At 43.9% G+C, this 9,408-nt stretch overlaps 1 protein-coding gene across 1 annotated transcript; it reads right to left on the bottom strand.

The window, feature by feature from the left end:
• Positions 1 to 7,766: 7,766 nt before the first annotated feature.
• Positions 7,767 to 8,471, bottom strand: LOC117144541. The gene is made up of 2 exons (XM_033309776.1): positions 8,254 to 8,471; positions 7,767 to 8,197 (listed from the first exon to the last, which is right to left on the bottom strand). Exons 1-2 carry the CDS (start codon positions 8,351 to 8,353, stop codon positions 8,031 to 8,033), a joined length of 267 nt encoding a protein of 88 aa, XP_033165667.1. The 5' UTR covers positions 8,354 to 8,471; the 3' UTR covers positions 7,767 to 8,030.
• Between the last annotated feature and the right edge of the window lie 937 nt (positions 8,472 to 9,408).

Here is a 9,408-nt window from a genome sequence, read left to right as displayed (position 1 = left end):
AATATATGCGTGTTTTCTTTAAGCGAATTTCAAGTTGAAAGGCAAAAACTTCAAAACAAACCGTATAAATGTCCTGGCCGAAAGTGTGGCACCGACTGTTAAACGTTTTTTTTCTTCTCCCATGTGTTTTTTCTGGTTCTATTTTCGAGCTCAGGAGCAGCAGCATGAGGAAAACAGAAATAACAATCCATGCAGCGTTTAAGGAAACTTTTCTGTTTTATGTGTCTGTGCTTTTTTCCTTGCCTGCTCTGCACGAGGTTTTTGTTTTTGACCAATTTTTGGTGTTTTTGTTAAAGACGAAGAATGGGCTGGAGAAAGTTCTCGCCTGTTACTCTTCGAGCAGGCGACTAAAACCAACTTTAAATTTATTAACACCCGGCTACTAAGCAGAAGCAAAGTGGGCGTGGCACATTGTGTGCCCAGTGTAAAGTGCAAACTTTTTATTTTTCACATTTCAGCATATTTTTCCATTTGCCAAATGGGCGAGCCAGCACGAGAGTCCGAGTCTGGCCAAGTTTTATGGTAAGCACTCCCCCCACAGTATTCCGAATTTCGCCGACCCGTGTGGTTTTCCCTCCTAAGCACTGGCTTTTGGTCTTTTATTTGGATCGGGAACAGAGCCTCAAATCGTTTACCTTTTGTGGCGTCGTCTGCCGTAGACAATGAACTTTAGCTCCGGCTCCAGTTCCCACATCTAGCAGAAAACTCAGTGCCCTACTGAGAAAAATGCTGATAATACAATTTCCATAAAATTACAAGTTATAACATCATATTTAATCCTAAGTACCTTTTAGAAGAATGAAAAAATGTATTTTTCAATTGACATGCTTACTATTTCAACTTAACTCATTTCATTCATTTTTAAACTTTTAGTTTCTTATTGTTTTAAAGTTCTCCACTCAGATAAGCGAAGTTAATGTTTTAGGAGTTTTCTTGGCGCTTTGTTAAACGGCCAAGCCGCGTAATGTAATTTTTCCCTGTGCACCAAACTTTTGTTGTCATGCCCTGTTGTTGAGGGAACTGGTGTAGCTGGCGGTGGCGATGGAAATGGAAATGGCTATGGCGCTGGTGGTGTGGTGGTGGTAGCGGCATCTCTTGCGGTCATGCCTCTGAAATCCACACGCTGCCAGCTGTCAGCGGCACTGGAAAATGTTCCACTCACACAGCTGCACCAGCAGGCAGGCACACACGCATACTGACGCCAGGATACGAGGATAGCTGGGGTAAAAAAAAGCCAAGAATCGCTGATGAAAATTGCTTGCAAGTGGTTTCTGTTTCTGTGTCTCTGGCTCTGGCTCTGACTCTGCCAGCCCTTTTGCCATGTAATGGTCTCTCGTTTTGCTTGTAAAACTTTTGGATTATTGTCAGGCACACATAGGCACCGACTCACACACGCACACGTGGGCTGGCCATTTGCCAAGAGGCCGGGACTTGGACACGGACTGGGGACTAAGGACTACGGACTACGGACGGCGGACGACGGACAACGGACAGCGGACAACGGGCTGCGGAATGCGGACACGGACATGAGCGCTTCGTTCGCGTTTTGCTCTTAACAGCAAATTCTCGCATATTTTTCTCAACCAGTTCTCTTGCACTCTCACTCTATATACCCATCCATCTATCTGGCGCTGCTGCTGCGTAGGCGTCGCCATTTTGTCCATGACCTGGAACTGCAAGTGCAGCTGTGTGTGTATGTGTGAGCCAAATGCAGATGAAGCCGGTAAACTCAAAAGCTGGGAAGCTGGAGAGAATTCCCATCTGCTGTTCGCCGTCTGCAGGCGACTGCTTGACTTGTAGCTTGTACTTGGGCGCTAAGCTCGATGTTAGTGGCAGGAAAGGGGGTCTTAAACCACTATGTTGCGCCCGAGATCTTAATCGGTTCGACAGGGTTACCCCGGGAAAACAAACTGACGGCGACGTGCCCCAAGGATAGCTGCCAAAAGTAGTAATGTCAAATATTATCCTAGAGCAGATAAAGACATTATAATATAACATTTAAGAGAATGATATGTTTGTGGAATATCAATCTAAATTGAATACCTGGCTAAATTGTAACTTGGAATGCATATTTAGGATGAGAGATGCCAGTGTTGTAAATATATATATAAATCAATATATTACAAACTGAGAGAAACTGAGCTGGCAGTAAAGTAGCGTAAGTTACTGTTGGTTAAGCCCCCAAATTGAGAAGCTGTCTTCACGGAAATGCAGCGCTCAGAACAACAATATCAGCTGGCACAATAACTACAAAGGCGATAACAACTAAAACAACAAACAGCGGGCTTAACCGGCGGATGCTGTCTGCTCCCATTTTCGGGGGCGGAGTGGCAAATTAGTTTTTCAGCTGGGGCTGCCAGCGAAAACCTTATTGAAATTATAATTTATTTATTAGCGGCAGCAGCCGTCGGATGAAGGGAGTGGTGCCGTGAATAAACTGAAAATGTCAAACCAATTTGCTGCGGAAAATTTCGGTCGCTGATTAGATTGGATGCCATGGCCAAAAGTTTTAATTATGAATAAAAATGTTCGTGCACTCTTGGCTGGCGAAACGAGTTGTAATTAAATTTTTGCGCAGGTGAACGAAGTTTTTCCAGGGCGAACATCGGGGGAATGTCTTATTGTTTTTGTTTGTGGGGTTTTCATAACTGATTTAGCGACAAAAATATTGGATCCGAAGGCGAAGTGAAGCCCTAGCTGCAGTTGAGCTGGTTGGCGAAAGTTTTAAGCGACGTTGAACGGGTCGTATGCGCAACGTTCTTCCGCCTTTGGATAAAGAGGGGAAATGCAGACAGGATGCTGTTGCTCCAGCTGCCCCGGCCACTCCTTCGCCATGTTAATTCTAATGCAGTCAAATGAGTTTGCCATGCTGGCTGACTGACGGAGATAGAAGAAAGTTTTGGGCTCCGCTTGTGCATTTGTGCAGGATGTGATTATGAGGTTTTCGCAATTCAAATATGTGTGTCACCCTCATCCTCGACCATCCTCCCATCAGCCATCCCTTTTTCTTGGCAAGTGTGTGGCAATAAAATGCTTTACTGATTTGCAAAGTTTTGTCATTAAGCACACTTGCTGCCGCCGCCATCACTTTGCCATGATTACAGTTTAGAATTTCACAAATATTTGCCAGCGAACGTTTCATCTTTCTGTATGTCCGTATTTTCGTATGTCTGTTTGTCAGTCTGTCCGCTTGGTTATTTAATTGTTTGCTGTTTGTTGGCTTACTTGATTATTTGCCATTTTCCATGCATGACAGCGTGTTAAAATTGATCGACAGATTTGTTGCGAAACTCTAAAATTTATTTGTTAATGCCGTTTCGTGAGTGGCACTAAAATCAATCAGTCGAAAATGATTTAATTGTTGATTTAATTGGCAAAGCGCCCGGCATTGATGGGGAATAGTTGCGGAGAAATTCCACGCAGTCGAAAGAGATGACTAATGAAACCACCAATTTAATTTGGCAATATGAGCTGCTATGATCAGGACTCCAAAGGCAGTTAAAACGAAATAAAAACGAAACTTAAACTCCTCAAAATGTGCGTGCTTCTTTGGCAATCAGCCATTGCTCGCAGCGAGTTGCGGATAAAAAATATGGCCATGCTGGTCGGTCATAAATACCCTCTCAAATCGGTCCCTTGGGGCACATGCGTCGTATACGTGATATTTTTTAATTACATTCAAAACGCTCTGTGCTGCGTGCGGAAAATTCGCTTTTAATTGCCCCAGCAACAAACGTTTCCGACTGCTGCTGGGCCAAAAGACGGGCCGAAAATTCAATTGGAAAGCGTTCCCAATGCACAGGAACTGGAACCTAAAACTCTTACCCCAACACAGATGGGAAGTATCCTTAGGAAAATGAAAATTTAATTAATGCCACCACTAAAAACCAGAAAAACCATAATTCGCCAGGGAATGGAATGGGAGTGAAAATTCTAAACTAATATGGAAAATATTTTGCATTTGCAGCAAAACTTTTCCCTCCAGCTGCGACCATCTGAAGCGGATGTGAAAAGGAGGTAATGTGAGCACGACAGAGTGGGGAGATGTGGAAAAGAGCAGAGATAGTGTCTGGAGGATATTTGTACACATGTGAACTTGGCATAGCAGTGCTTAAATGTCACTGTGGGTTCATTAATATTTAAAGACATAGAAGTCATCATCTCAGCGTGAGCGCCATTGTTATTCCGTCTGTTTATCGTAGCATTTAGTGGTTCATTATTATAATCAAAGCCGAAAAACAAATGGCTTAAAGGTGGTTTTTGGAACAGATTTTCCTATATGGCTAAGGTCAGACCGCACTATTCAATTAAACTGAATGCCGAGTCAAATTTGCGGGCTTAAAGCACAAATTGAACGAAATTAGCGCCCAAAGCGAATGGAGTGGCGGGAGACAAATGAAAAGGCATTTAAAATGTCAACACGACCGCAACATCGTGTGCGAAATGGTCAAAAAGGTGTGCTAGTGTGTGTGAGCGTGCATGTGCACAGGGATAAGTGCGGATGTATGGGTGACCACTGTCTGTATGTATGTGAGTTCTCCAACAGCAACAACGACTTTTGCGGTTGCACAAAAGTAAACCAAAGTGACATAGAGTCAAAGGTGAGGGCCAAACTGGTTTTTGGGACTGGGGTCCGGAACGCTTAAATGCTTGACCACGAAAAGGCCATTAGAAAACGGTCGCTTGTATGGGTGTGTGTGCGTGTGTGAGTCCCGGGGTCCAAAAGCCATCTCGGGTGACAGTTGGAAATTAGGCAGAAGCCAACCAGAAAGACAAAAAATAATCCAGAAATGAAACCGCAAAACGTTTGCCAACACGTGTAAACTTTTGCAAGTTTTTCTGCTAACTCTGAATGCTTGATGGTGTGTGTGTGTATCTGTGTAAGTCTGTATCTGTATCTGTATGCGAATCTGTGGAGAGGATGGACATCTTGTCCCAGGGATGATAGCGAGTGCTTCACCATCACGCACCTCAACTCGTTAAACTTTAATTCAAAAACTTTAATATTTTATGAAAACTCATTCCTACTGTCACTTGGAAAGGGATATTTTTAATGGCAAGCGCCTCAGGGAATGTAGTTCACCTCTTTGGGCTTTTTGCTTCCACTTTTCCAGAACACTTTCATATGAAACCTAAATATTTTATGTTATTTTAGTTCCCCTTTCACTTTTAGATGTGAAATACTAAACACAAAATACAATTAAAAGAATAGTTAGCTGAAACTTAAATTTTTACAAAACACATCCATCCACGCCTAAGCAATATTATTATATAGAAATTAAACCAACAACTTTTAAAAACAATGGCGAACTACAGACCGTTGAGACTTTTTTATTATTTTAACAAATACTAATTGCTATTTAAATGAGAGTCTTGTTAATTTTTCATGCAGCTGCCTTGAGGCAACTTTCCACCCGCTGACAAATGAAATGTATTTTGGCAGTGCGGACCCGAAAATCCCACAAAGTCACGCTCTGATTCCCACCTCTAACGACAATGCACACACCTGGATATCTGGATATTTGGATTCCTGTGTTTAGGTTCACGACTATAATCTCCTGCCGCATTGCCGTTGAATGTGTAATAAAGCACATGACTTTGGTCTTTTATGGTTTGGCCGTGGAGAATTTGGCCGCAGCTCACCTTGAACCCGAGCAACAATGACCAAAGTAAACCCAGATTGTCCGTTGACGTGGATGTCGTGTTTGCCTCGCCATTCGCTATTCTCCGTGCTCCTTGCTCGGCCACAAGGACAACAATGTGCAACAATTAAATGTCAAACAGGAGCTTTTGATGGACGCTTAAAATCACTGCATCTGTCAGCTGACACTGGAGCCGGCTTCGTTTTGTGGCAATCGGCGAACGGAGGCGGTCGGAAATCTGGGGCGTATGGGGTGCTGGGTGTTTCTGATGCTTCGGGGAGGGGGTGGGGTAGAAGTACAAGTCACGGAACGGTCATACAAGCACTGGCACATTCAGGATCACACAAAAGCAGCCACACATGATGGCGGAGCAGGTGCTCATAGCGTTTAAAATGTACACCCATAAACAAAAGTGCAAACAAAGCCATAAACAAGAGGAGGACTGCAGAGCAGAGCAGGTGCCAGTGGGAATGGAGGTGCGGCCGGTGGTGGAGGCCAAACTTTTGCCCCACCCATTTGCCGGGTCCTTTTGCCAGGACCCGCCGATGTCGTTCGTTAGTTTTTCCTGCCTGCCAGTCTGCAACGGACACTGATTTAGCACGTGGCCAAGAGTAATTTTATTTCAAGTTTATTTTGCAAATTTGATTTGGGGTATATAGAGGTAAAAGGTGAAGAACTGCAGTTGAAAAAGTGGCCAAAATTATTGAGTTTTGAGCAACATTCGAAGCATTAAATCATAGTTTATAATGTAATATTTAATTTTATTTTAATTTTTATAAAATTTAATTAATAAAAAGTATTCTATTTTGCCAAATTCTTGCGATTTTCTGTAAATTTTATATTTTAAAATTTAGAATTATTTGCATGACCACTAATAGTACGTGATTCATCTAATATATAAGAATTTATTTGTAAATTATATTTTACTAGTTCCGGTAGCTTGCGGGCACTGTGCTCGTAAACATCGCTGGCAGCCAGCGAACGACATTGAATGTCTGGGCTGACAGCAACCCCTTTTGGCCCCGTCTCTGTCCACTCCCATACGCCCCCAAGCCCCTCCTTGTCGCGCCACTGCACTCCCTTCCGGTCGCTGGTCGCCGCTATTTGTGCTCCGCTCCGCTCACAGTTTGTTAGCTTTGCTTTGTGACGGGCTTCTGTTGCCGGTTCGCAGGGTTTCAGCGACCATGGGTTTCACGGGAGCTGGCGGAGGATAATGAAGAAGGGGTTGCAGGAGCAGTAGATGTCCTCCAGGATCCCCAAGCTGGTGCTGGAGCTGAAACTGGAGCTGGAGCAACCCAAGGCAAAGGGCCTGTCAGCGTTTTCTGTGCTGCGCTTTGTTTTTAATACATGTACGTGGTGGCATCGTTTATTATTATTTTTTGTGTTGCCAGCATAGGGAGCGAAGGACATCCCTGCGTATACGTAATGTTCACTGCATGTGTGTGTGCGCATATATAACCCATGGGTCCATGTCACGCACACATTAGAAGGTAAACACGCGTTTCGCCACACGATGCATAAACATTTGGACATTCCATTCGCCCCAGCCATTTTCCCAGCCAAGTCGCAAGGACCTGCGTGTGTGGCATCGTTGGGTTACGAACTAAATTAAATTTTTACATCAACATTTGCGCTTCATTAGAGATGGGAAAAGTGGCAGGAGGGTGTCGGAGGATTTGTGTGGGACAAAGCCAAGTGTTGCTCGTCGAGTGCCCCGTGGGAATGGATTGGCATCGGGATGGGAATGGGGATGGGAATGGGGATGGCGATTCGGCTAAGCAGTCCCGGCCAGCAGACAAATGAGTTGCGAGTATTATTGGTGGGGAAAATGGCAAAGCAAACTCACTAAATTAGCCCAGGGCCTTCCGGAGCAGAGAGGCGGGGCACGGACTCACGGATGGTGCACGGCCAAAGGATGCTGGCCAGACAGAATGTTAAACTTATCGCAGGCATAACGATTCAATTGATGGACCAGTGGAACTGATAGTGGGCCAGATAATTGGATCGAGTTGGACGTGGACGTGAATGTGAGTGGCGGCAACGTAGGCACTGCGAAGAAAACAAGCCGACTTTAATTTTTCATGACGTTATACATGAAAAAGGTAATGAATATATATAATTTTACTATCTTAGGTACAAAACGTAGTAAAAGAGTAATAAAAAAGATTTGAAAGATGCTCATACAGAATGTCACACCATCTAATTTAGAAAATCGACTTAGGGATAACTAAAAATTTAGAATCGCCTTGTCCGGAATACTAATTTAACTTCATTATTCCATTGTAATAAATTGCCTACGAAATGATACATTCAATACAAGATAAGGTGTGCAATAAAAGTGGCATGTTCGGCTGTTTCGACTTGGGCAGTATCCAATTCAAAGGACCTTCACTCGGCGTAGTACTCGGCATCCTGAAGGCTCTTTATCTGGAGCGTGGACATGCAGCAGACCTTTCGTTTGTTGATACACGTGGTGCGAACGCGACTGCGGTACCTCTCCTCGCAGTTCCACGTTTCTCGGCAGGCTCCGCCTTTGTGATAACAGCTTTCCAGGTCTGAAAGTGTTGGTGGGTCAGTACTAGCTAGCAGGATACATGAGTCCCGAACTTACGAATCTGTTTCGGGTGAATAATAGTGTAGTATCCGCCAACAGCTAGGAGGAGTACGATTAAAACAAGCAGGATCAAAAGACATGGCCAATGACTTGGCATCTTTAAAAGGACCAATGACGCAGCATGCGGCCCCTAACCGCGTGTCCCTCAATAGCTTCGTAGTGTGCGACAGCAATTGTTTTCCAAAATATTCAAATATACTTCCAAATTGAAAGCTATCTCATTGCCTTTGGGAACGAAGCAAGTGAGTGGAGCGGCCTCGAAAAAAATCCAGTCGACGATTATGCTCTGAAGTGCCCCGCCTCCAACTAAGTGAGTAAGTAAATTATTATGATAATGCGCTTTTCGAGAGCGCAGTGCAGTCTATGGGCAATGTTAAATTGAAACTTCTTAATTAAAAACTTGCTGCATAAAAACTGGCAGCAGCAAATCGAGGAAAGCTGCACTGCCGGAAAAGTTTCTACACGCCGAAGAGTAGCTAAAAATAATATTTTCAAAATCGACCTGTTGAATCATCTCACATTGTCACAACAGCATTATTATAATTTTAAAAGACTGGTATGCCATTAAAATATAGAATATTTAAGACCTAAGTTCGACCAATAAATGCAATTCTAATTTAAAAGTTGCCGCGTCTGAAAGTTCCCGAGAAAGGTCAAGTATTAATTATGTCTAATGATCGCATAACTTGTATTTAGATGGCGGTAATCCCCATTTTTAGTTTCAAGTGTAAAGGAGGTGGCAAGGATGGGTCCTCAGGACACCTCCGACGCCTGCAAATCAGTGTGAAGCAAAATAAACCGCTTAAGGACTTGCGACTTGGCTGCGCGTTGGAAATAACAAGAAATCTGCCCTCCAGCTAGAGTCTGCTGATGCTAAGGAGGCAGTAGGTTGGGCGATGGGCCTCGGAAAGTGGGAAAGTGGGAAGAGTGAGAAAGCGGGAAAAGGGGCACCGGCGGAAGTGGCGGGCGGATGTGCTTGGTCAGGCCATTGGACCATTGGCTGGCCACAGCGGCCAGTTAGGGAAAAAGCTACAGCAGTCAGGAGCTACAGTGGGAAAAAATTCAATTAAAAGCAACAGCACGTAACTGAAACTTTTCTTTTTCGCTCTCGTTTTTCCAAGTTTTGTATCTTTTCACCGTCACCCTCTCTAT

Source organism: Drosophila mauritiana, chromosome 3R (genome assembly GCF_004382145.1).
Source record: "Drosophila mauritiana strain mau12 chromosome 3R, ASM438214v1, whole genome shotgun sequence".
NCBI lineage: Eukaryota > Metazoa > Arthropoda > Insecta > Diptera > Drosophilidae > Drosophila > Drosophila mauritiana.
Note: the sequence above shows the minus strand (reverse complement) of the source record. Positions and strands in the feature narration are given on the sequence as shown.

Excerpts from the sequence above, each read along its gene's own strand:
- LOC117144541 (XM_033309776.1), bottom strand. The coding sequence starts at position 8,353 with ATGCCAAGTCATTGGCCATGTCTTTTGATCCTGCTTGTTTTAATCGTA. Across the intron at positions 8,198-8,253 it reads TATTCACCCGAAACAGATTC|ACCTGGAAAGCTGTTATCAC; the intron begins GTAAGTTCGGGA and ends CAACACTTTCAG.